At 46.6% G+C, this 26,845-nt stretch overlaps 3 protein-coding genes across 3 annotated transcripts in view; 2 read left to right on the top strand and 1 right to left on the bottom strand.

Moving 5' to 3' along the window:
- Window positions 1-2,741, bottom strand: part of LOC143986837 (uncharacterized) — a 548,778-nt gene extending 546,037 nt beyond the window's left edge. Inside the window, exon 1 of the mRNA XM_077485246.1 lies at window positions 2,678-2,741. The gene's annotated coding sequence lies outside the window, so the exon portion shown is untranslated. The remainder of the gene's footprint in view (window positions 1-2,677) is intronic.
- Window positions 2,742-14,418: 11,677 nt separating this feature from the next.
- The window catches only part of LOC143989275 (uncharacterized), a 56,823-nt gene continuing 44,396 nt past the window's right edge, over window positions 14,419-26,845 (top strand). Inside the window, exons 1-4 of the mRNA XM_077489350.1 lie at window positions 14,419-14,484; window positions 18,324-18,438; window positions 18,785-18,919; window positions 19,006-19,129. Coding sequence (XP_077345476.1) covers window positions 18,355-18,438; window positions 18,785-18,919; window positions 19,006-19,129 — 343 coding nt within the window. The 5' untranslated portion in view covers window positions 14,419-14,484; window positions 18,324-18,354. The remainder of the gene's footprint in view (window positions 14,485-18,323; window positions 18,439-18,784; window positions 18,920-19,005; window positions 19,130-26,845) is intronic.
- LOC143989271 (uncharacterized) lies at window positions 22,278-24,633 on the top strand. The gene has a single exon (XM_077489347.1). The coding sequence runs from the start codon at window positions 23,446-23,448 to the stop codon at window positions 24,343-24,345; it is 900 nt and encodes a 299-aa protein (XP_077345473.1). The 5' UTR covers window positions 22,278-23,445; the 3' UTR covers window positions 24,346-24,633.

Consider the following 26,845-nt stretch of genomic DNA (forward strand, 5'->3'; position numbering starts at 1 on the left):
TAGGATGAATATCTGAGACTGGAATCAGTATGGGAAATTTGTTTTCAGGACATTTACTACAAATTACATTTTCCCTCTTTCTTCCTATTTAAATCTTATATAAAAAATAAAAATAAAGACATACATATCCCAACCCCCCCCCCCCCCCCCCCCAAATAAGTCCCCTAGAGATGTGTACAATGGAAAAATGAATTTTGTTTCAATTCAGTTTGTTGAGTTAATCATTTATTTTTATCATAATCGTTAGGGTAGAATAATTCATTTTCGGAGTGATTGATTATTTCGAGATATTCATTGTTCTGAATCGATTTGTATTTTCTGAAGTTTTGTTATTCTTTTGGCGATTCAGCAGATTGTCTATATCTGGTTTAACGCGTTTGGATGATAGCGACTGGATTTGCATGTATTCAAAAGTAACAATTTTGGATTCATTATATTATGATTCTGATGGATCCACCTACAGCCAACCCAAAACACAATAAGTAGGAATCATCGTCTTATTTCACTTTTATACCTTACTGTATTTATCGCAATATTTTTCGCATTTTATATGTAGTGTATTTTTTTTAGAATAATGAAAAATGTTAATGCAAAAAAAAAAAAAATTGTCTGATAATCCAAGAATCAAAGACTACCAAACACATCTGAATTAACCGCTTCCGACCATCCGCCGCAGAATGGCACGGCTGGGCGAAACGATGTAATGCAATGTCGCTTCGCCCTGTGGCCACTAGGGGGCGCCCGCCCCCTGCTCGCCCACGGAGCCGAAGCCAGTGCCCGGCAGTCGCAATCTCCGCCGGGCTCCCGCGATCGCTTGGAGGCACACGGAGAACCAGCATCTGTGTGTGTAAACACACAGTTTCCGGTTCTCTGAAGGGAACAACAGACAGATCGTATGAACAGCGACCTGTCATCTCCCCTGCACACTCCCCTCCCTCCTTCAGTTAGACCACACACACTAGGGAACACAACCCCTTGATTGCCCCCCCAGTGGTTCCCACGATCGCTCGGGGGCATATGGAGAACCAGCATCTGTGTGTGTAAACACACCATTTCCGGTTCTCTGAGGGGAGGACAGACAGATCGTCTGTTCATACAGGGTATGAACAGCGACCTGTCATCTCCCCTGCACAGTCCCCTCCCTCCTTCAGTTAGACCACACACACTAGGGAACACAACCCCTTGATTGCCCCCCCAGTGGTTCCCACGATCGCTCGGGGGCATATGGAGAACCAGCATCTGTGTGTGTAAACACACCATTTCCAGTTCTCTGAGGGGAGGACAGACAGATTGTCTGTTCATACAAAGTATGAACAGCGATCTGTCATCTCCCCTGCACAGTCCCCTCCCCCCTTCAGTTAGAACACACACTAGGGAACACAACCCCTTGATTGCCCCCTAGTGGTAACCCCTTCACTGCCAGTGACATTTTTACAGTAATCTATGCATTTTTATAGCACTGTTCGCTGTAAAATGGCAAAGGTCCCAAAAATGTGTCTGACTTCCTTGACGTGTTCGCCATATCGTCGCAGTCCCGATAAAAATCGCCGCCAATACTAGTAAAAAAATAATAATAATAAAAATGCCATAAAACTATGCCCTATTTTATAGACGCTATAACTTTTGGCGCAAACCAATCAATATACGCTTATAGCGATTTTTTTTTTTACCAAAAATATGTAGAAGAATACATATCGGCCTGAACTGAAGAAAAAAATTTGTTTTTTTATATATTTTTGGGGGATATTTATTATTGCAAAAAGTAAAAAAAAAATTTTTTTCAAAATTGTTGCTCTATTTTTTTGTTTCTAGCGCGAAAAATAAAAACCGCAGAGGTGATCAACTACCACCAAAAGAAAGCTCTATTTGTGGGGAAAAAAGGACTTCAATTTTGTTTGGGAGCCACATTGCATGACTGCGTAATTGTCAGTTAAAGCGACATAGTGCTAAATCGCAAAAAAGTGCTCTGGTCAGGAAGGGGGGTAAAATCATCCGAGTCTGAAGCGGTTAATATGTATTAATGCGTTATGTTATTACATTTAATTTCCCCATTCCCAACTTGCTTTGTTTGTTGGGGTGTGCACATGAAAATTAAACAAATGGTCTCTCAACCCCCATTACAAAAAGGATCCTTCATGTTACACTAGAATAAAAACAAATGGATTTGCATCAACTCGGATCATTCGTTATGCTATCATATGATTTCCGATGCTTCGAACATTAACAAAAGGCCCACAAGCTATCTCGTCATGTCATTCAAATGAAAAATTTATATATTAATTGTTTTCCTTACAATTTATTTTGGGTTAGTTGAAATTCGTTACGATTGTGATTCGGATACATCCCAATCACACAAATTTGGCCTGAATTTTCAAATTCGTAATGAAATAAAATCCCCCACCACTAATAAAAGTCATATAATAGGTTAGTGTAGACGGATGGGGTGAGAAGGTGATTGGTGGGAAAGGTGACTCATCTCCATAATGAAGAGAATGTTGCGGCCCCGTAAGTGGGGGAAATGTTCTGCCCCCCAAGGGGGTTAATCTAGGTTTCCACACTATATATGTGTGTATCATTATCTGCTGGAGATAAAATACGTCACAGTGACTATGGAGGAAGAGGACGGACATGACGGAGGGGGGTTAATGGGAGTAAATAGAAAAGAAGCTCTTATTACCTCCTCTGCTACCACTTCTAGCAACGTCTCCTCTCTTCCTCCCAACTCACCGCTCACCCGAGACTTCCTATTTATACCTGACATCACTTCCTGTCTGTATTCCATAGAGACTTCCTGTCTAGGTAAAAGTAAGACCACCACCTTGTGGAGTTCAGAGGAACTGCAGCCTCAAGAACTGTCTCGTCGTGTGAACACAGCCTTGTATTGTGTGTATATATGTGCTGTATATCCTTATCGATGGGGTCATCTGCACTCAGACCTACAGGAACTACAGGGGGAAAAAAACATGGGAATCCATCTCCCCTTCCCTGAGGAGCCTAAATTGGCTAACCGTAAATAATCGGATCACATTCAAGATCCTCTGCCTCACCCACAAATGCATATAAGGAAACGAGAAACAAGTAGGAAGTACCTACTCGAGAAAATAAAACACTACACACCCAATAGCAGTCTTCGATCATCTAACCAAAACCTCCTCATTCCCAAATCTCGCTACAAATCAAAGGGAGAACGAAGATTCGCAGTCCAAGGACCACGGCTATGGAACGCTCTACCGACTTACATCCGCATGGAAGAAAACCATCAGGCCTTCAGGAAAAAACTCAAGACCTACCTCTTCTAAGAAGCTGGACAACACAGGACCAATCCTGTGCCTTGAGGTGACTCAGTTCGCATTGCAGCGCTATACAAATCATTCATTCATTCAGACCTAGGGTTGCCATCTCATCCCTTTAAACCTGAACACATATGAATTTCACCGTGATAGAGTGCACTGACACCAGCACCGTGATAGAGTGCACTGACACCAGCACCGTGATAGAGTGCACTGACACCAGCACCGTGATATAGAGCACTGACACCAGCACCGTGATAGAGTGCACGGACACCAGCACCGTGATAGAGTGCACTGACACCAGCACCGTGATAGAGTGCACTGACACCAGCACCGTGATAGAGTGCACTGACACCAGCACCGTGATATAGAGCACTGACACCAGCACCGTGATAGAGTGCACTGACACCAGCACTGTGATATAGAGCACTGACACCAGCACCGTGATAGAGTGCACTGACACCAGCACCGTGATAGAGTGCACTGACACCAGCACCGTGATATAGAGCACTGACACCAGCACCGTGATATAGAGCACTGACACCAGCACCGAGATAGAGAGCACTGACAGCAGCACTGATACCAGCAACTCGCTGCTGGGCCCCAAAAATATGACACCGCTCAACCTCTTCAAACAGGGCATATAGTACGGTGTGCTTTTTTTGTACAAGGAAGTGAGCCAAATGTAGAAAAAAGGTCTGTGTGCTTGATTAAATAAATAGTTTATAGAGATATACATGGTCTACTGGTCACATGTGTTGAATTCCTCCGAGATCCATGCCTCATTCATTTTTATAAATGTGAGGTAGTCAACACTGTCGTGAGCTAGGCGAGTCCGCTTATCGGTCACGATTCCCCCTGCTGCGCTGAACGTCCTTTCGGACAGGACACTGGATGAGGGGCAAGCCAACAGTTCCATTGCAAATTGGGCAAGCTCTGGCCAGAGATCAAGCCTGCCCACCCAGTAGTCCAGGGGTTCATCACTCCTCAGAGCGTCCACATCGGCCGGTAACCCGTTGTAGTCGGACACCTGTCAGTCTAGGCGTTCCCTGATGCTGGATCCGGATGAGACCTGTCGATGGGTCAGCTGAAAGAATGACCTCATATCAGAAGTCACCAACACATCTTCAAACCGCCCTCTTCTTGCAGGCGCTGTTGGATTGGTAACCGCAACTCTTTCTCTGGGAGTGGGAATTCCTCCTCTGCCAGCGCACGCAAAAGCAGAATGCAGCATTTCTCGAAGCAAAGCCTGGAAGTGCTCCATTCTGACAGCCCTCTGTGACGGTGGTAACATTTCCACCATTTTGTGTTTGTACCGGGGGTCTAAGTACGTTGCCACCCAATACTGGTCCTTGACCCTTATGCTTTTTATACGGGGGTCCCTGTTAAAACACTGGAGCATGAAGGCCCCCATTTGCACTAAACTGGAAGAGGTGTGGTGGCCTGGCTCCTGCGCATCATCCAGGATAATGTTGTCCTCCTCGTTCTCCTCTCCCCATCCACGCACAATAACAGGGATCCCAGAAAGGTTTAAAGCATGCTCTTCTTGCTCCTCCTCATCCGCCCCGGCACCATCCTCCTCTGACTCCTCTTCAGACTCCTGTTGTTGTCTTGTCTCTTGAATCCATCCAGCATTGTGACTTCCTCATCTTCCCGCTCCTGCTCCTCCACGGCTTGATCAATGACACAATGCAATGCACACTCCATAAAGAAGGCATAAGGTACCATGTCACTGATGGCGCCATGGCTGCGACTGACCAGTTTGGTGATCTCATCAAATGGCCGCAGAAGTCTGCATGCATCGCGCATGAGCAGCCACTGGCGTGGTGAAAAAAACCCCAGCTCCCCAGAACCTGTTCTGCCGCAGAGTTCATAGAGGTAGACGTTAACTGCACGTTTCTGCTGGAGCAGCCTATCAAGCATATAGAAGGTTGAGTTCCATCGTGTCGGGCAATTGCAAATAAGATGTCTGACCGTCAGATTGCGTCGCCGCTGAATGTCAGCAAGGCGAGCCATGGCCGTGTAAGATCTTCTGAAATTGGCCGAGATTTTCCTTGCCTGCTGCAAGATGTCCTGGACTCCAGGGTATTTGACAACGAATCGCTGCACGACCAAGTTTAAGACGTGTGCCAGAATTATTTTCCGATCCATATCAAGACATATCTGATGCGCAGCCACTCTTCGCATTGGATCGGGAAGAGGAGGTAGCAACAACCGCCACTCAGGAGTCTGACGACAGTACCCAGATCAGCCCAAGGAGGAGGTTGGTCCCCGCTGTTGCTGCCTACTCCGAGATCTCTAATTATAGAGGTGGGGAAGGTGACGTCGATGATGACATGTCTAGTGATGTCACGTGGGTGCCCACAAGAGAGGAAGACGAGGGGAGTTCAGAGGGAGATATGGATCAGCAGATAGGGAGGAGAAGCAGGAAGAACTTAGATTGCACAGGAGGGACAAAGCAGACTGCGAATGTATCAGGAGCGAGGCATCAACCATGTACGGTCACATCTGGCGCTCCCAGGACGCCGGGAACATGGCTCTGCAGTGTGGGCTTTTTTTTAACGTGTCCGCTGCTGACAATAGTGTTGCCATCTGCAATCTTTGCAGTCAACGCATAAGTCGCAGTAAGCCCAACACTCACCTAGGGACGACTGCCTTAAGAAGGCACATGAGCTGCCATCACCGAGCCCAGTGTGAGCAATGGAACACACAAAGCCACACTCCAGGCTCTGCCTCTGGGTGTCATGCTTGTGGCTGTCAGGGTCTTGCTATGCCTCATGGGACTTGTAGTTCTGCAACAGCTGGAGGTCCGCTAATTGCATATCCCTGATCTAGCTGATCTCTGAGCCTCTGAATTCTGGGATCCATATAAGGTCTTAACAATCCTGGAAAAACTGAAAGTCAGATTTTCCCCAGTGGCATCGCTAGGGGAGTGCAGTGGGTGTGGACCGCACCCGGGTGAGACCCGCCAGAGGGGTGGCTAGGTTTGCCACCTGTCCAGGTTTCCCCCCGGGGGACAGTCCGGTTTTTCAATCATCTGTCCGTATTTCAGAAACCCGGGACACATTATTCTACATGGACCAGGGGCGGCGTCAGGGACGTGCTTCCTCTCTCTTCGGTCCCATCGGCCTCCCATAAATAGCGAGTGATTGTTGGAGTCCGCGGAGCTGCTCTGTATTTCCACTCACTGCCACTAGGGGTCCCCTGAGCACTCCTCCTTGTGTCTGGTGGCTGTACTCACTGAAAAAAGAGGGACACAGCCCCTCAGCCGTGGCTCAATGTGGTCAGATTTGCATGAAAGTCTGCATGGGAGAGGATGATCTGACTCCAACAATGAGATTTACTTGACTGTAATGCCTCGGGGCTGGCTAGCCCAGGGCAAGGAAACTAAGGAGGATTTTGAGGTGGTTGGGTGCTGTCTCCGGTTCGGGAGAGACCTATTGTACTTCAAGCATTCCAGGGGAGGACTCTTTAGAAGAACACCACGCACGGGTTGGTTTTCTTAACAAGAGCCTGGAAGAGCTGAATTTACCGAAAGAATCCGGTCTTGTCGATATCGCCAAGCAGGCTGAAAGATCCAGGTATCCTACAAGTGTTCTAAAGTTTAGTTTCCCTTTGTGTTCTGCAACAACGTCTGTGGCAGAGACATTGTTCCTGAGTAAGCACCTTGTTGGCTGCTAGGCCTTGTGAGAGCGGGACTGTCCAACCTGAGTGATCATCCAGCTGCGAATGGCTATTCTCTGGATGCAGTCAAAGTAAGCAAGTTCTTTAATGTTTTTGGACATTGAGAGTACCTGAACTTCCCTTTCCAACCCTCTGATCCCAAGTTAAAAGACTGTTTGAGTTTGCAAATAAAATACATTCAAGTGGATCTATTGTCAGTCTCAAGTTACTGAGTCATCTACCACGGGACATCCCTAGACATGTCACAAGGAGAACGAAAGGTAATGGTAAGCCCAAAAATAACCAGCAGCTCCTTCGGGGGTTAGTGCTACATTGGTTAAAAGAATGCTTTTGTTTTACTTAACTGTAGCGGCCATAACCCTTTGCAGGGCGGCCTTGACATTTTGGGCTTACCGGTTACCTCCGCTTGACTTGTTCTTCCACGTCTAGGGTTTCCCAGGGTTGAATCCCAACAACTTTGGACGCTGACACCAATAAAGTCCCTTTGAAAGGTTTTATTTTGCAGGGGTAACATCCAACAACACAGTCTCGTATAGGAACAGAGGGCAAGGGTGAAGAACTCAGGCACCTTGAACTGCAGACATAACAAAGTCTCTAGTACCGCCCAGAGAGTATCCACTCGCATTTGGGCGCTTCAAGGCTGAACAAATCTCTAGCCAGAGATTATGGCAGTCAGCACTTTGATTCAGAACTTGTAAAATCTCTGACCTTGAACAAGTTGTAACTGAAAGTGAACAGGAACCTTTTTCCTCAGTACCTGGAACGTTCTCTGTCTCCTTGATAGTACTGGAAAAAGCATGGATTCGTCAATGTCCTTCCCAACTCAGAAATCAGGCACTTCTCAGGATGCCAGCTTGTTGGCCCTCCTCCGAAGAGTTCTCCCCCGGTCACCTTCACATGCTGTGGCGCCTCTCCAAGCCAAGAGCACACCCGGACACCTTGAATCCTCCCCCATACTGTGCCTCGGACCAGCTGGTTCCGAGACTCGGGAACAGACGGATCCCTACCTCAGACCAGGTGGGTCTATTGGTGGTAACCAACCGAAGGATGTTGCGGAGCATCGAAGGCTCCGTGACCGGGACCCCTTGTGGGGCTACCCCAGTCCAGGAAACAGGAACAGACCGCTAGTGCCTCACGAACAAACCACCCGTAACACGTGACCTCAACATCTTAAGTACCCCTTCCCAGACTCTTCAGCAGGGCCCGGCACACCCACTGATTGGCTCAGAGGAAGCCGATACCCAAAACGTCCAAACAGGCCTGGTTCTGGCCTGTCGTGTGCACCTCACTGTACACATGACCAGGCAGAACTCTAACACAGCCCCGCCAAACTGATGTCAAAGTTAACCTACATAATTAACCCTCAGAACCCCATTACCGTTCTGAGGCAAAAACTAAATTTACAATCGAATGACACTTTGTCCAAAATGTCATTCACTACATAACCATGTCCCATTAAGCCTCCTACTGTCAATTTGCCACACCCACTGTTCGCCGCTACATGCGCCACATTACTGCTGGTCTTGGGGCACTGAAAGGTGTCCAAGGTCTTTTACAATACTATAATGTACACTAAAAAAAAATTGCCCTACGCTGGCAAAATTTTCGTGTTTGACTCGAAGAAAATGTGGCAACCCTAGGGGTGGCCGCTCTGATGCCCCCTAAAAGGCCGCTCCGTTTCCGCAACAGACATGCAGGGCCAGCAGAAAACCTGTGGCTCCATCCACCTCCCGTCACTGCTCCATCCTCTGTGGGTGTGGGTGACAGCCGGCTTGGGAGCTGCAGCTGTCCCCACACTGTTCCATACACCTCCAGCATGACTGAGCATGACACTCATCCCTTCTCCCGCCCCTCACCCCCTGCCTGGGTGCTATGTCTGTAAAGCCAACAGCCACATTGAAAGAGAAGCCGCTGACTGAGCCAATGAGCCCCCGGGACCATACAAGTTAGTGAGCACTGACCAGACTCTGTCCACACTCTCTTCCCTTGCCCCCTCTCTCTCTCTCCCTTCCCCCTCTTTCTCTCTCTTCCTGCCCCCTCTCTCTCTCCCCCCTCTCTCTCTTCCTGCCCCCTCTCTCCCCTCTCTCTCTTCCTACCCCCTCTCTCTCCCCTCTCTCTTCCTGCCTCCTCTCTCTCCCCCTCACTCTCCCCCTCTCTCTCTTCCTGCCCTCTCTCTCCCTCCCCCCTCTCTCTCCCCTCTCTTCCCGCCTCCTCTCTCTCCCTCTCCCCCTCTCTCTCTCTTCCTGCCCCCTCTCTCTCTCCCTGCTCCCTCTCTCTCTCCCTTCCCCCTCTCTCTCTCCCTGCCCCCCCTCTCTCTCTCCCTTTCTCCCTTCCCCCTCTCCTTGCTCCCTCTCTCTGCCCCTGCCCTCTCTCTCTCCCTCTCCTTGCCCCCCTCTCCCCTCCTCTTCCTGCCCCCTCTCTCTCCCTTCCCCCTTTCTCTTTCTGCCCCCTCTCTCGTCCTGCCCCCTCTATCTCTCTGCCCCTTCTCTCTCTTCCTGCCCCCCTCTCTCTCTTTCTGCCACCGCTCTCTCTCTCCTTTACCCCCTCTCTCTCCCACTGTCCCCCTCTCTCTCTCTCCCCCTCTCTCTTCCTGACCCTCTCTCTCGCCCTGCCCCATCTCTCTCCCCTGTCCCATTTTTCAAATGACTATGTAATTTATCCCCTCAGGTCCAGTGAGGCCATAGGTCCCATAGGCAATACCATTTGATTATAATTTTTACCCTCTCTCTCTCTCGCCCTGCCCCATCTCTCTCCCCTGTCCCCTCTCTCTGTCTCCCTGCCTCTATCCCCCTGCCCCTCTCTCTCTGCCCCCTGTCCCCTTCTAACTCTCTCTTCCTGCCCCCCCTCTCTCCCCCCTCTCTCTCTCCATTCCCCCTCCCTCTCCCCTGTCCCCCCTCTCTCTCCCCCTCTCTCTTCCTGACCCTCTCTCTCCCTGCCCCATCTCTCTCCCCTGTCCCCTCTCTCTGTCTCCCTGCCTCTATCCCCCTGCCCTTCTCTCTCCGCCCCCTGTCCCCTTCTAACTCTCTCTTCCTGCCCCTCTCTCTATCTCTCCATTCCCCCTCCCTCTCCCCTGTCCCCCCCTCTCTCTCTTCCTGCCCCCCCTCTCTCTCTACCCTCTCTCTCTTCCAGCCCCCTCTCTCTCCCCCTCCCTCTTCCTGCCTCCTCTCTCTCCCCCTCACTCTCCCCTCTCTCTCTCTTCCTGCCCCCCTCTCTCTCCCCCCTCTCTCTTCCTGCCCCCCTCTCTCTCTTCCTGCCCCCCTCTCTCTCTTCCTGCCCCCCTCTCTCCCTCACTCTCCTCCCTCTCTCTCTTTCGGCCCCATCTCTCTCTCCCTCCCCCCTCTCTCTCCCCCTCTCTATCTCCCTGCAACCACTCTCTCTCTCTCCTCCCTCTCTCTCTTTCTGCCCCCTCTCTCTTCCTGCCCCCTCTCTCTCTCCCCCTCTCTTTCTTCCTGCCCCCTCTCTTTTCCTGCTCCCTCTCTCTCCCCCTCTCTCTCTCTTCCTGCATCTCTCTTTTCCTGCTCCCCTCTCTCTCCCCCTCTCTCTCTCTTCCTGCATCTCTCTTTCTCTCTCCCTGCCCCCTCTCTCTCTCCTGACCCCCCTTCTCTCTCTGCCCCCTCTCTCTCCGTTCTCCCTCTCGCTTCCTTCCCGCTCTCTCTCCCCCTGCCCCCCCTCTCTCCTCTCTCTCTCTCTTCTTGCCCCCTCTCTATCTCCTCCTGCCCCCGCTCCCCCTGCCCCTCTCTCTCTTCCTTCCCCTCTCTCTCTCCGCCTGCACCCTCTCTCTCCCCCTCCCACTCTCTCTGTCTCCCTGTCTCTCTCTCTGCCCCCCTGCCCCTTCTAACTCTCTCTCCCTGCCCCCCTCTCTCTGCCCTTTCTCTCTCCCCCTCCTCTCCCCTGCAGGTTGCAAAAACGATTGGGGGGGGTGACACCGTGTTTTACCGCACCAGGTGACACCAACCCTAGTGACGCCACTGTTTTTTCCCCTTCCCGGGACACCTCACCATGCATGGTTGAGAATCCCTGATTACGCCAACTGTGTTTTGTCATCCCCTTCAACCACTTGCTTACTGGGCACTTAACCCCCCCGCCCAGACCAATTTACAGATTTCAGCGCTGTCACACTTTAAATGACAATTGCGTGGTCATGCAACGCTGTACGAAATGACATTTTTATAATATTTTTCTCACAAATAGAGCTTTCTTTTGGTGGTATTTAATCACTACCTGGGTTTTTTATTTTTTGCTAAACAAACAAAAAAAAGGTGGAAAATTTTGAAAAAACAAAACATTTTTCATAGTTTGTTATAAAATTTTGCAAACAGGTAATTTTTTCTCCTTCATTGATGTGTGCTGATGGGGCTGCACTAATGGGCACTGATAAGGCATCACTGATAGGCACTGATAAGGTGGCACTGATAGGTGGCACTGGTAGATAACACTAATAGGCAGCACTGGTGATGAGGCACTGATTGGTGGCATTGGTAGGTGGCACTGTGGGCACTGATAGGTGGTGCTGGTGGGCACTGTACTATATATCTGTCAGCCCCCCCACACCTGTATATATGCCAGCCCCCCTCGCACCTGTATATATGTCAGCCTCACCCCCACCTGTGTGTATATATATATGTAGCACTGACTCCCGAAGGAGCTGCTGGTTTTATTGGGCTTACCATTACCTTCTTGACTGTTTCTCCGTCTAGGGTTTCCCGTGGTAAAAGACCCAAAGAAATGTGGAAACTGACACTGAATCTTCTTTTTGGTTATTTATTTGAAGTATAAACAGAGTGTCTCAGTTTAGGGTAGAGGGTTAGGATTAAGTTCAGGTACTTTGGACTGCAAAAAATATAAATCTCGTAGAGAAGAAATCCAGACAATAACCGTTTCACAGCTGGATTTCGCAACCCCCAGATAGACCTCCTCTCACTAGGCCTAGCAGCCGGTGGGGTGTTAAGTAAAGTCTCTGCCACAGACTTGAATCTAGAATACTTAACCACTTTCAGACCGGACCATTTTGCTGGTCAAAGACCAGACCACTTTTTGCGATTCGGCACTGCGTCGCTTTAACTGACAATTGCGCGCTCGTGCGACGTGGCTCCCAAACAAAATTGACGTCCTTTTTTTCCCACAAATAGAGCTTTCTTTTGGTGGTATTTGATCACCCCTGCGGTTTTTATTTTTTGCGCTATAAACAAAAATAGAGCGATAATTTTGAAAAAACCTTTTGACTCAGGTAAAAAATAAATAAATGCAAGAACAAGAAAAAGAGTTAAAACAAGTAGTAAACATTATGGATGAACAAGGAAATAGGAGTAGAAGGAACAATATAAGAATAAGAGGATTAAAGGAAAGCGTGACCTCAGAAGATCTCTCTGAAGTAATTCAAAAGATTTTCACTGACATAATACAGGACTTATCAAAAACAGAAATAATAATTGATAGAGTACACAGAGTTATGGGGCCAAGAAAAACAGATGTAAATAAGCCTAGAGATGTAATATGCAAACTTCACTATGCTCAAACTAAGGAGAAGATTATGACGGCAGTACGGAAAAATAATCATATACAGTATGAAGGATCAAAACTGCTTTTTTTTCAGGACCTGTCCAAGTTAACACTGGATAAAAGAAGAGCTTTAAAACCGCTTTTGGAACAATTAAGAAAAAAGAATATGCAATATAGATGGAAATTTCCCTTTCAGCTGCAGGCTCAGCATGAAGGTCAAACTGTAAGCTATAGAGATCTGGTTGACCTAGAGGACTTTCAGAAGACCCTACAACTTTCAGAAGTGAAAATAATGGATTGGCCCAAAGAACTTAAGAGAACAAAATTAGAGAATGTTGAAATAAAGAAGAGAGGGAAGGGAAGAGGAGAAAGAAGGGAAAGGGAGGGGAAAGGCAAAAAGGGGGAAGGTGGCTGGAATGGGGGGGGGGGGGGGGGTAGGGTGGCAGATGGGAGTTAGGGGGAGGAGAGGGAAAAAGGGTGGTAAGGGGAAGAAAGTGGGAATGGTAATAATTTGTCACAAAAATTAGATTGGATAATAATTTATAGTAAAATATCACAGGAGGTATTAGTAATGGATTTTATAAAATATGGTATTAATACATGGAGAGTAGTATAAAATGCACATTAAATATATAAAATATGGTGTTGGTATGGGAGAAGGATAATGGATGAAGACACTTACTATGGTTAAAAAGGGTGATATTGCACTAATAATATTTTGTTAGATAAATAATTGTATATCTAACCTTAATGGATCACTAATAATGGGAAGGGACTACCTCCCCCTTCTTCTTTTTTTTTCTTTTCCTCCCCCTCTCCATTTCCCTCTCGGTTCCTTTTCCGTTTTTGGAAGGGGTAGAATGAATAAAATTTAGGAGCAATCCGGAAGGAGTATAAATATATGGAAGGGTAATAAGATGTAAGAAGATAGAGTGAAGGAAAATATGAAAAAGAATGAAAACTGCATGCGAAGGCCGAATGGTAGTAGACTTAGATCAGGAGCTTCGGTTACCCCCTCAATAGGGACCTTACCTTTGGTAAGACAGACTAATATAGAACAGTACACTTGAAGTGAGCAGAGGGGTGGTCAGACAGGTCGGGTCACAACAGATAAGGCAATCAGGTATATTCAGCAGGCTAAAGCGAGGTCACAGACAGGTAGAGGTTCAGCAACAGAAGATGAGTCTAAAGCAAGGTCAGGCAGGCCGGGATCAGGGCAGGAGAGGTCAGCGAGGTCAATCAAGAGCCAGGTCAGAGAATACGATCAGCAGGCAGGATACAGGAAACTCAGATGCAGACCTGCAGACAAACAGCACTGAGCAAGCTTCCCTCCTTAAGTAAGGCCACTGGCGCACACATGCCGATGCCTGGTTTGCCCGGCGGCGCGCGTGCGCATGCACGCACATGCATTCGCCCGTTTCGTGCGGGGCAAGCCCTGACAGTCCCTCTGTCCTTCATTTCACCTCAATTGTCCCTCATTTTGGTCTGACCTATATAGTTGTATATAAAATGCACTTTTTATCTTTCAAAAAGTGTTTCCCAGTGCTAAACCTTTCATCCAATTTCTAAATTGCTGAATTTGTACATTTTAAAAGCCAATATAAAAGAATAGTAGTGGTAAAAAAAAAGTCTTTGTGGATTTAATTAACCTTTTTTTTGGTTAATTCTCCTTTAAGGGGATGTGGCAGGGGGTGTGTCCTATGCCTACATAAATTTGTTAGTAGGTGTCCCTCATTCCCATCTCAAAATGTTGGGAGGTTAAAATCTAAAGGTTAAAATCTAAAATATAAAGGTTATACATAGTACATACTGTACACACGCAGCACAAGACATATCTCAGGACTGCAGTTCTTCTGAGCTCCACAAGGTGGTGATCTCACATCTACCCAGATAGGAGGTCTTTATGGAAGACAGGCAGGAAGTGATGTCAGGTATAAATAGGAAGTATCAGGTGAGTGGTGAGTCGGGAGGAAGTAGACCGAAGACGTTGCTGGAAGTGGCAGCCGAGGAGGTAATAAGATCTTATTTTCTATTTATACCCAATAACCCCCCCAGCCCCCGTCATGTCCGTCCTCTTCCTCCATAGTCACTGTGATGTCTTTTATCTCCAGCAGATGATGATACACATATATGTAGCACTTACCCCCGAAGGAGCGGCTGAATTTGATTCGGGCTTACCAATTACCTCCTCCAGCTCCTACTCGTTGTCCTTGTCTAGGGGTTCCCAGGGTTGATAACCCAGTAACTGTAGAGACTGACACTTGAATTCCGTGTTAGGATTTTTATTTTGCATACAATGGTTTAACAAACTCAGTCTCTAAGTTGGGAATAGAGGGTATCAGGGTAGAGTTTAGCACGGAACTGTTGACTTCAATAAAAGTCTCTCTCTATGTACACAGTCCAGGGAACAGCCGCTCACAACTGGACTCTTCAACTGTTGGATAAATCCTTAAGTTTTGGGTTTAGCAGCCAACAGGTAATTCTAGCTTTTCAAAGTCTCTCACGCAGACTTGGTTGGAAACTTGGTTACAACTTTTCTTACTGTACCAGAATCTTTCAGCCGGTCTGGCGATACCGTAAGAATTGTGGATTCAATCAGTGTCCATGGCAGCTCAGCTTCCAGGCTCTTACTGAGCAGCCAGCCTTGTGCGTGGCTCTCTTACCGAAGAGTCCTCCCCTGGTCGCATGTAGAATTGCTGGGCCTCTCCAAAACCTGAGACGGCACCGAAACACCATAGATTCCTCCTTCCACTTACTGTGCCTCGAACTAGCCAGTTCTGAGGCTTGGAAACGGATGGATCCGCACCCCAGGCCATGAGGGCCCCTGGGGGCTGGTCAGGAGGACCAGGACCACGGAGTCAGCAACTACTTCTGGACCGGAAACCCGAACCACGTGACTTCGGCACCTTAAATACCCCTTCCCGGATTACGCAGTGAGACAAACTCCCACTGATTGGTTTCCGAGACAGAGATTGGTACCCAATGCGTCCAACCAGACTGTGTTCTCCAGCCTCCCACAGGTGTACAACCCCACCTATGACCAGGCAGTACTTCTATACAGCCCAGCCAAACTGATGCCAAAGTGCAATTTAGCACAATTAGCCCCAAAACTCATTACAGTTTTGGGCAAAAACGAAATTTAACATATAGCGCGTACTCGTTAGGAGTACCGGCGCTACACATGTATAGTGTGGAAACCTAGATTAACCCCTTCAGGGGCAGAACATTTCCCCACTTACGGGGCCAGAACATTCTCTTCCTTTTGGAGATGTGTTACCTTCTCATTGGAGATGAGATGAACATTCCTGGGTTCAGTGTGTGAGACGGTTCCACAGAATAGGGTTGCCACCATTTCTTCAAGCCAAACACATCAGCAGCGCACGGCAATTTCTTTTTTTTTCAGTGGTACAATAAATGTGTTACCTCTGTACAATGCAAAGCAATTTTTATGTAGTATACACTATACATATGTTTTGTGATTAAATAACATTTCTAATCATATGGACTTAATCACAATAGTCCCTTTTACATCAAAGTCAACAAAGTTGACACTCTTAGCTTACGATTGCAGTGAGCAACCTTGCTGGGTAGCCACAGCCTGGGCCAGGGACGGACTGATAACTAAGGGTGAGCTCAGACATGTTTCGCAACCCGCACGTGCCGATCCCAACAGGAAGTCGGCGCTGCGCTAATCACAGGCAGTGAGACATTCCTCGATCTTTGCAGGCATGCATCAGGACAATGTCTCACTGCCTACGATTAGCGCTGTGCAGTGCCGACTTCCTGGCAGGCTCTGCACATGCTAGTTGGGAACACGTCTGAGCTCATCCTTACTGATAACTCATGGGGCCTCTGGGGCAACTGAAGATCACTGGTCCCCCAGGTTTAAAGATGGCTGCCTCATGGGAGCCAACATTAATGTGGCAGGCCGAAGCTTTAGAGGCCCTGAGCTCTACGACATGCAGAGTGGCAGAGCTGTGGTGGGTCTGATGGAGGCAGTATGTACAGGAGAGAAATGCAGAGGGTATGATGGGGGCAGTATGTACAGGAGAGGAGTGTGAGAGGTATGATGGGGGCAGTATGTACAGGAGAGGAGTGCGGAGGGTATGATGGGCCAGTATATGCAGGAGAGGAGTGCGGGAGGTATGATGGGGGCAGTATGTGCAGGAGAGAAGTGCGGGAGGTATGATGGGGCCGGTATGTACAGGAGAGGAGTGTGGAGGATATGATGGAGCAGTATGTACTATGTACAGGAGAGGAGTGTGGGAGGTATGACAGGGGCAGTATGTACAAGTGAGGAGTGTGAAGGGTATGACAGGGGCAGTATGTACAGGAGAGGAGTGCGGATGGTATGATGGATGCAGTATGTACAGGAGAGGAGTGTGGAGAGTATGATGGGGGCTGTATGTACAGGAGAGGAAAGTGGGGGGTATGATGGGGGCAGTATGTACAGGAGAGGAGTGTGGAGGGTATGATGGAGCAGTATGTACAGGGGAGGAGTGTGGGAGGTATGACGGGCAGCATGTACAAATGGGGAGTGTGAAGGGTATGACAGGGGCAGTATGTACAGTAGAGGAGTGCGGATGGTATGATGGAGGCAGTATGTACAGGAGAGGAGTGTGGAGAGTATGATGGGGGCAGTATGTACAGGAGAGGAAAGTGGGGGGTATGATGGGGCAGTATGTACAGGAGAGGAAAGTGGGGGTATGATGGGGGCAGTATATACAGGAGAGGAGTGTGGGAGGTATGATGGGGGTAGTATGTACAGGAGAGAAGTGTGGGCGGTATGATGGGGGCAGTATGTACAGCAGAGGATTGCGGAGGGTATGATGGGGCAGTATGTACATGAGGAGTGTGAAGGGTATGACAGGGGCAGTATGTACAAGTGAGGAGTGTGAAGAGTATGACAGGGGCAGTGTGTACAGGAGAGGAGTGCGATGGTATGATGGAGGCAATATGTACAGGAGAGGAATGCGGAGGGTATGATGGGAGCAGTATGTACAGGAAAGGAGTGTGGAGATTATGATGGGCACTATGTACAGGAGAGGTGTGCGATGGTATAATGGGGGAAGTATGTACAGGAGAGGATTGCGGAGGGTATGATGGGAGAAGTATGTATAGGAAAGGAGTGTGGAGATTATGATGGACACTATGTACAGGACACAGGACAGGAATGCGGAGGGTATGACAGTGGACAGTATGTACAGGAGAGGAGTATGGAAGGTATGACAGTCGGCAGTATGTATAGGAGAGGAGTGTGGCGGGTATGATAATGAGCAGTATGTACAGAAGAGGAGTGTGGAGGGTATGATGGGGGCAATATATACAGCTCCTAGCAGATCGCCACCATTACTAATAAAAAAAAAAAATGATAATAAAAATGCCATAAATGTATCTATTTTGTAGACGCTATACCTTTTGCACAAAGAAATCAATATACACTTATTGCGATTTTTTTTTTTTTACCAAAAATATGTAGAAGAATACATATTGGCCTAAACTGAGGAAGAAATTCGTTTTTTATATATTTTTGGGGGATATTTATTATAGCAAAAAGTAAAAAATATTGCTTTTTCTCAAAATTGTCACTCTTTATTTTGTTTATAGCGCAAAAAATAAAAAAAATGCAGAGGTGATAAAATACCACCAAAAGAAAGCTGTATTTGTGGGGAAAAAGGACATCAATTTTGTTTTTGTGCCGTACCCCAATAATATGGACAGCACTACAGATGTGTAAGAGCAGTAGTGATCACCATGAAGGAAAAGAGTTCGCCTATTAACCTCTTACATCCCCACCCTAATATTGTACAAACAATACCATCCAGATAATTCTCCACTATCCATCTACAGAGAAACCTGCATAGATCACAAGACCACATCAATGAGGATGGAGGAGGACCGGAGTCACATGAATGAGAGGATACTAAACCTCACCCTGGAGATCATCTACCTGCTGACCGGAGAGGTGAGGAGGATTCTGGGAGGTCACATGACATCACTCTCATCTCTGTTAATAAAACACAGACTTGACCGGAGAGGTGAGGAGGATTCTGGGAGGTCACATGACATCACTCTTATCTCTATTAATAAAACACAGACTTGACCGGAGAGGTGAGGAGGATTCTGGGAGGTCACATGACATCACTCTTATCTCTATTAATAAAACACAGACTTGACCGGAGAGGTAAGGAGGATTCTGGGAGGTCACATGACATCACTCTTATCTCTATTAATAAAACACAGACCTGACTGGAAAGGTGAGGAGGATGCTGGTATTCTAACATGATATTATTATTGGTTTTCCAATACAGAGATTTCCTCTACTGAAGTCTGGAGATCATATGACCATCATAGTGCCTCCATGTGACTCCCTTAAACCTGACATACACAACATGGAGAAGATTCTAGATGTCGCCAAGAAGATGATGGAGCTGCTGACAGGAGAGGTGAGCGGTGCTGGGAATTCTGGGACATTATCCAGTAACAGACAAGGGATGTGTCTGGATGGTGACTGTATCATTGTGTGTGTCAGGTTCCTATAAGGTGTCAGGATGTCACTGTCTATTTCTCCATGGAGGAGTGGGAGTATTTAGAAGGACACAAGGATCTCTACAAGGACGTCATGATGGACAATCAGCCGCCCCTCACATCACCGGGTAAGAGGAGACTTTATTGTAAAGGAGAGAGCAGTACGGAGGCTCCACCTAGATCCCCCCATCATCTGATAAACACATAGAAACAATGTATTCAGTCAGTGTGTGTGTTTCCTACAGATGGATCCAGTAATGGGAACCCACCAGAGAGATGTCCCCGTCCTCTGTATTCCCGGGATTCCACACAGGAAGGTCACACCATCCTTCACCATCATCAGGTAGATGGGGAACAATCACTGATAGTTCTGATTTATACACAGCATGTTTGTTACAATTAATATTTTATTATATATTCAGAGTGGAAACCTTAAGAATTATAATATTGTTGTCAAAGAAGAATATAAAGGAGAAAATGAGGAGTATGGAGTGATGGAGGAGTTTTCAGAAAGACACAAGGATATGATGGAGCCACCTAATACCAGGAACCCACCAGAGAGATATTCCCGGGATTCCACACAGGAAGGTCACACCATCCCTCATAATCATCAGGTAGATGAGGAACAATCACTGATAGTATCATTAGGATCTGTACATTATCTGCATTGTTAGAATTTATGTAATTTTTATTATATATTCAGAGTGGAAACCTGAGAGATTCTAAAGTTGATATTAAAGAAGAGATAAAAGAGGAGGATGATGAGGATGGGGTGATGGAGGAGTCAGAGCTTTCAAAAGTTCACAAAGATCTGTACCAGGACACCATGGGGGAGTCATCCAGATACAGAAACCCACCAGAGAGATGCCCCCGTCCTCTGTATTCCTGGGATTCCAGAAAGGAAGATCACACCATCCCTCACCAATACAAGGTTGGTGGGACAGAGCATCTAGAACATGAACTCGTCAAGCTGATGTGTTGATTTTTTAAAAATGTGATGTCACATTGTTAACCTCCTCGCGCCCGCCCTATAGCCGAATTACGGCCGTAGAGCAGGCGCGTTCGTTCGGGCGGTCGTCCCTGGACGGCCTGATGTTTACTTCCGCAATGCGCGCCGCCGCGGGCGCGCATCGCGGAAGTTCTGTGTTCGCCGTGTCCCCCGGGGACAGGCAAACACAGATCGCTGTAAACGGCCAATCACAGCGGCCGTTTACAGCGTGATCGGCGTGTCCAATGGGAGATGATCTCATATGTAAACATATGAGATCATCTCGCAGCGCCGCTCTCCTTCCTCGCACAGACAGTGCGAGAGGGGAGAGATGAACGGCTGCAGCGGCAGCCGTTCTGATTCTGGAAAAAAAAAAAATTAAAAAAATGAAATAAAAAGTGCCATCCGCCCCCAGCAGTGCCATCCGCCCCCAGCAGTGCCATCCGCCCCCAGCAGTGCTATCTGCCCCAGTGCCATCCACCCCAGTGCTACCTGCCCCCAGTGCCATCCACCCCAGTGCTACCTGCCCCCAGTGCCATCCACCCCAGTGCTACCTGCCCCTAGTGCCATCCACCCCAGTGCTACCTGCCCCTAGTGCCATCCACCCCAGTGCTACCTGCCCCCAGTGCCATCCACCCCAGTGCTACCTGCCCCCAGTGCCATCCACCCCAGTGCTACCTGCCCCCAGTGCCATCCACCCCAGTGCCACCTGCCGTCAGTGCCACCTGCCCCCAGTGCCACCTGCCCCCAGTGCCACCTGCCCCCAGTGCCACCTGCCGTCAGTGCCACCTGCCGTCAGTGCCACGTGTCATCAGTGCCACATAGTGCCATCTGTCATCAGTGCCACGTATCAGTGCCATTTGTCATCAGTGCCACCTGTCAGTGTCACGTGCCATCTGTTGTCAGTGTCACGTGTCATCAATGCCACTTATCAGTGCCATCTGTCATCAGTGTCACGCGTCATCGGTGCCATGTATTAGTGCCATCTGTCATCGGTGGCACATATCAGTGCCACGTATTAGTGCCATCTGTCATCGGTGCCACGTTTCAGTGCCACGTGTCATCAGTGCCACGTATTAGTGCCACGTGTCATCAGTGCCACGTATAAGTGCCACGCGTCATCAGTGCCACATATTAGTGCCATCTGTCATCAGTGCCACATATTAGTGCCATCTGTCATCAGTGCCACCTGTCATCATTGCCACGTATCAGTGCCATCTGTCATCAGTGTCACGTGTCATTGTCCTGGTGCTTCAAAAGTGTAATAAATAGTCAACAAGTTAGATGTGTAACTTATGTTCCTAGAACACATGATGGCGCTACCTGCATGTTGGGCCTCTCTATGTGGCCAGGCTGTGAAAAAGTCCCACACATGTGGTATTGTAATACTCAGGAGGAGTAGCAGAATTTTTTGGGGGGTGTCATTTGTGGTATACACATGCCACGTGAGAGAAATAACCTATTACAATGACAATTTTGTGGAGAAAAAAAAAAAAATGAAAAATCTTAATTTTGCAAAGAATTGTGGGAAAAAAATGACAACATCAAAAAGCTCACTATACCTCTTACTAAATACCTTAGAATGTCTACTTTCCAAAAAGGGGTCATTTGGGGGGTATTTGTACTTTCCTGACTTGTTCGGGTCACAAGAAGCGAGATAGGCCACCAGTACATCAGATGTGATCAATTTTGTGCGATTCGCACCACAGCTTGTAGACTCTCTAACTTTCACAAAGACCAAATAATATCCACTAATTTGGGTTATTTTTACCAAAGACATGTAGCAGTATAAATTGTGACCAAAATTTATGAAGAAAAATTAATAATTTGCATAATTCTGTCACAGAAACAAAGAAATATGCGTTTTTTTTCAAAATTTTCGGTCTTTTTTCATTTATAGCGCAAAAAATAAAAACCCCAGAGGTGATCAAATACCACCAAAAGAAAGCTCTATTTGTGGGAAAAAAAGGACAAAAAATTCATTTGGGTACAGTGTTGCATGACTGAGTAATTGTCATTCAAATTGTGAGAGCACCGAAAGCTGAAAATTGGTCTGGGCAGGAAGGTGTTTAAGTGCCCTGTAAGCAAGTGGTTAAAGCTTATGTTTTACAGATGGCCCCCTTTTATTTGTTTGGTTTAGGGTGAAGATCTCATAGATATAAAAGTTGAGGTTAAAGCAGAAGAAGAAGAGAGGTATGTGAGGGATGATCAGCAGTCTAAGGAGGAGGATGGAATAACGAGGACATTTATAGAGGAGGACACTCCTACAGAGATCAGCACAGGTGGGTTCACACTAATACGTTATTATACTCATTCCACTCACTGATTGGTCCAGAGTAGGGCAAGAATCGGTTGATATCAGCCTGTAATAGGAGCACTCTCCTGAGCTGTGTTCACCATCCCACATTCCTGTATTTCCCTCTGATAATCTTCCTTCTCTGTGCTGCCGACCCAATGTATGTATCTAGACTGGATTTATGTAGATTCTGGGGTTTCGCTGGAAGCAAATGTTGATTTTCATTGACAACCTAGTCACCTCGGCCTTGGGTCTTCTTCTCCATTCCTGGCTTTAGCAAGATCTCTGACAGAGAAATTACTTGGTTACTTGCTCCGATGTTTGCCGGGTGGAGGGATATGTCTGTATAGTCTCAGAATCAAGTCACTGAGTGCAGTCTCAGGAGATGGGAGGCAGCGGTGTGGGACCCTCTGCAACTTGTCTCATGTAAACATTTAATCTTCCACTGATTACTGAATACCAATATTGTGAGTCCTGACCCTTACACTATTTAATTTATATTGCACATTACATAGCCCCGACCCCTGCACTATATTCTCTATGTTGTACATACATAATCCTGACCCCTGCATTATATACTCTGTGTTGTACATTACAGAATTCTGTTACTGTTTAGTCCTACATTTTGTGTCCAATAAAATAATAAGTTGTACATTACTTCTTTTGCACCCATTTTCCACCAGCTAGACATTTTATATTTGAGGATTTGATTGGAGCACAGACTTGTTGATAATAATGTGATAACATCCTAAGACTTTGGAACCTTAAACAGAAAGTGATAATGAGGGGGGAGTAAATAACCCAATGATGGTGGTCTTCAGGATCAGTCCAGTCTTCATCTTGGTTGTTCTCCCCCATCCTCACTCTCTGACCTCTGGTGGGGCTCAGCCCCGCTGTTATTCATGACTAAATCATGGACTAAATAAGGAAGTGCAGGACTTCTTGTGTTGGGAAGATGGCAATGAGTGATAGAGGGGGAGGGGACACTCGTCCTATAATCCCCTCATCACTGTCACTCCTATAAAAGACAGTTCTCGTTGTTTCCTCACTCTCTGACTAAGGTCCATGAATAAAGAAATGATCTGGTAGGAGATCAGAGGACCCATTTACTAGTTACCTTGAGGGGGGAATTGTAATATCCTCAGAGACAAAGCTGCCTGATGTGGGCGGAGTCCTGGTTTAGGGGAACCAATCAGCTCATGTCTAGTAATAATCTTTTTATTTCTATTTTAGTAGATGGACGGGAGATGAGGAAAACCTCAGAGGATTGTCTCACTTTGTCTCCAGACTGTAAAGTAGAAGATGAGGACATCACACAGTATAGTCCAGGAGAAAACCCGACTACCTCAAATGTCCATCCGGCACCACACAGTGTAGATGGACCATCGTATTCCTCTTATCCTGAGGAACCTCAGACTGTGAGGGACGGGGTCGTCCTTCCAACCGATAAGAGGTTTTCCTGTACCGAGTGTGGGAAGTGTTTCCGTTTTATATCCAATCTTAATGTGCATAAAAGATCTCACACGGGGGAAAAACCGTATTCCTGTCCTGAGTGCGGAAAATGTTTTTCACAAAAGTCCAATCTTGAAATTCATCATAGGCTTCACACAGGTGAGAAGCCATATTCCTGTCCTGAGTGCGGGAAATGTTTTTCAGATCAGTCCCATCTTTACATACATAAGAGGTCTCACACAGGAGAGAAGCCGTATTCCTGTCCTGAGTGCGGGAAATGTTTTGTAAATAAATCGCATCTTGTCACACATCAAAGACTTCACACAGGGGAAAAGCCGTACTCCTGTTCTGAGTGCGGAAAATGTTTTTCAGACAAGTCCTTTTATCACAGACATCAGAGACTGCACACAGGCGAGAAGCTGTATTCCTGTTCTGAGTGTGGGAAATGTTTTTCTCAGAAGTCACATCTTTACACGCATAACAGATTACACACAGGTGAGAAGCCGTATTCCTGTCCTGAATGTGGGAAATGTTTTTCACAGAAGTCTAATCTTTACACCCATCAGAGATCTCACGCGGGGAAGAAGCCACTTTCCTGTTCTGAGTGAATTGTTCCTCAGTGAAGTCCTGTCTTCCTGTACATCAGAGATCCCACACAACCCTCAAGGTGTATTAGTGCGGGAAATGTCTTCTATATGAATGTTGCTGGACATCACAGCTCTCATGTGGGGAAGAAGCACACCCTGATATACACCTCAGATATACTCCATGGCTGATCTTCATCATGTAAGTAACAGTTCATAAGGAGATCAGAGATCACCAAAGACATGGATGAAGTGTTGTACCGTGTTGGCCATTGATAGCTGTAGAAAAATAAAAATTGAGTCATTACCTTTCATTGGCTAAGTACATTTTGTGGTGTAAGCTTTTGTATCCATTTAGAAGTCTATTTTTTTTTTTTTTGGACAAGCATTCATCTGTCCATCCATCGTCAATTTATATATATATATATATATATATATATATATATATATATATATATATATATTCTAAAGTGTTATATACACAGATAAAATAACCCCCAGCAGCTGGAAGCAACATATCGCTTAAGATAAAGCAAAAATATATATTCCCAGTGCTATCATACTCCAATGATAAATTACCTAACAATAATATCCTTTAGTAGTCAAATATCCACTAACAAATTGTCTAAATCCTCGTACACACGATCAGATTTTCCACAGACAAAACCTCTGACTTTTGTCCGAAGGGCGTTGGCCAGGAACTACAAACGGCAAGAAACTGTCAGCCAACAAACGCAAACGTAGTGACATACTACGTGGCTGTGCAGCTCTTTCGCTCCACCCTATGGGCTCCTTCTGCTAATTTCGTGTTAGTAGAAGTTTGGTGAGTGTTGAGTTGCGCTTTTCTATTCGCGTTTTCATTTTGTGCTTTTCAGTTAGTTTCTGAGCGCCCGTTCGTTAACCAGACATGTTGCGGAATTGGAGGAGATAATGTGTTATTTATTATTGGCCTTGGAGTTATTGCTTTGACCCAAGTCTAGTCCAGGAACAGGAGGAGGAGGATTTCTTGGACCAAAAATTAGTTGCTTTATTAAATTGTGACTAATTATGTCATATGCCTTTGCTGCGGGAGCTCCAGGAGAATAATCCAGATGATTTTTGGAATTATCTCCGGATGACGGAACCCTGCTTTCATCAATTCTTGGCATTGTTGACCCCCTATATTAGGAAGCAGGACACATGCATGAGGCTTTTATTTTATTTTTTGGTTGAATAATAATGATTTGATTTGGTATATTTTCTAGATTTTTGGATGCATAGAATGCACTTTTTGGTTAAGTTCTATTGGCAGATAGCATGTCTAATTTTATTTGTTTTCTTTTTTTAATGCACAATACAAAAAACTGTGTAGAATAATACTTGGCTATGTGTTTTACTTCAAATGACCATTTGGGAGTAGGCAGTTACATTTTAAAAAATACAATGTAAAATTAACAAGGGACACCAACATAGTTGTATCTTTGAGCTTAAAAACTATGGGATAATGGTGCTGTGGTAACTTGCACCAAAAAAATAAAAATAACAAGCATAATAATTAAGTGTTCTTGCATAGCAAGAGCACTTACTGTTATCTCACATTATTATTATTATAGCCAAATTTACCACCCTAACTCCTCCCACAGCTTTTACACTACAGAGACAGTAATATACCAAAACGTGCGGATTGTTCCCGATTGCTGTGCTATTACTTTGTGGAACGCTTCCCCAAATGGTTCACAAAATATCTGCGTTTTTGCGGTAAAATTTGTCCCTCACAGGCACTGCAATCCTCTGAAGGAGGCATGGAGAATGTCATAAGAAGTCTGTTCAGGTCTCTGAGGAAGCCAACCTCTGCCAAGAGGGGAATTTAGACCCAAAAGGAGCAGGCCCACATGGCACCCAACTGCTTCCATGAGGAGCCTTTTTCTCTGTTGATACAGACTTAGCAGACTCCGGCAGCACAGCTGGAGGCTAAGTAGACCTTGGTGGCCACTTCAGCAGAATGGAAGGTGAAGGTGATTGTCTCCCCTAACAACCTAGTGTGTGTGAGGGGCAGCCACTACTTGCAAAATATCACACCCCACTACAGTATGATGTGGAAGTATTCCTAGCTACATTTAACTGCATAGCTGAGAAAGGGTTGACCTCAGGACCAGTGGGCCAGCCTCATTGTTCCATTCTTATTGGAGTGGAACTGCAGAAGGCCTAATTTGACCTACCAGCAGCCGACACCAGAGATTGTGCTAAACTGAAGGGAGAGATCTTTGTCCACCTTGGATGACTGTTGCTGTCTGCGTACACTGGATGTATTGCTGGAAGTATAGTGTCGGCCTGTCACCACAGTCCCAAATGCATGACCTGTTAGAACTAGTCATGAAATGGTTGCAGCTGGAGAAGTAATGGGATAACGGGACCACAGATTGTAGAATTGGTCATTGTGGAAGGCTACCAACTGAGTTTCAGCATTTGAGAGCCTCAGACAATGGACCGACTGGTGGAAATAGTGGAGCATTACATGATGGTGGAGGATCTATTTGGACCTGCC

The sequence above is a fragment of the Lithobates pipiens genome, unplaced genomic scaffold (genome assembly GCF_037356315.1).
Source record: "Lithobates pipiens isolate NorthernLeopardFrog02 unplaced genomic scaffold, aLitPip1_a1.2 Scaffold_18, whole genome shotgun sequence".
Classification (NCBI taxonomy): Eukaryota; Metazoa; Chordata; class Amphibia; order Anura; family Ranidae; genus Lithobates; species Lithobates pipiens.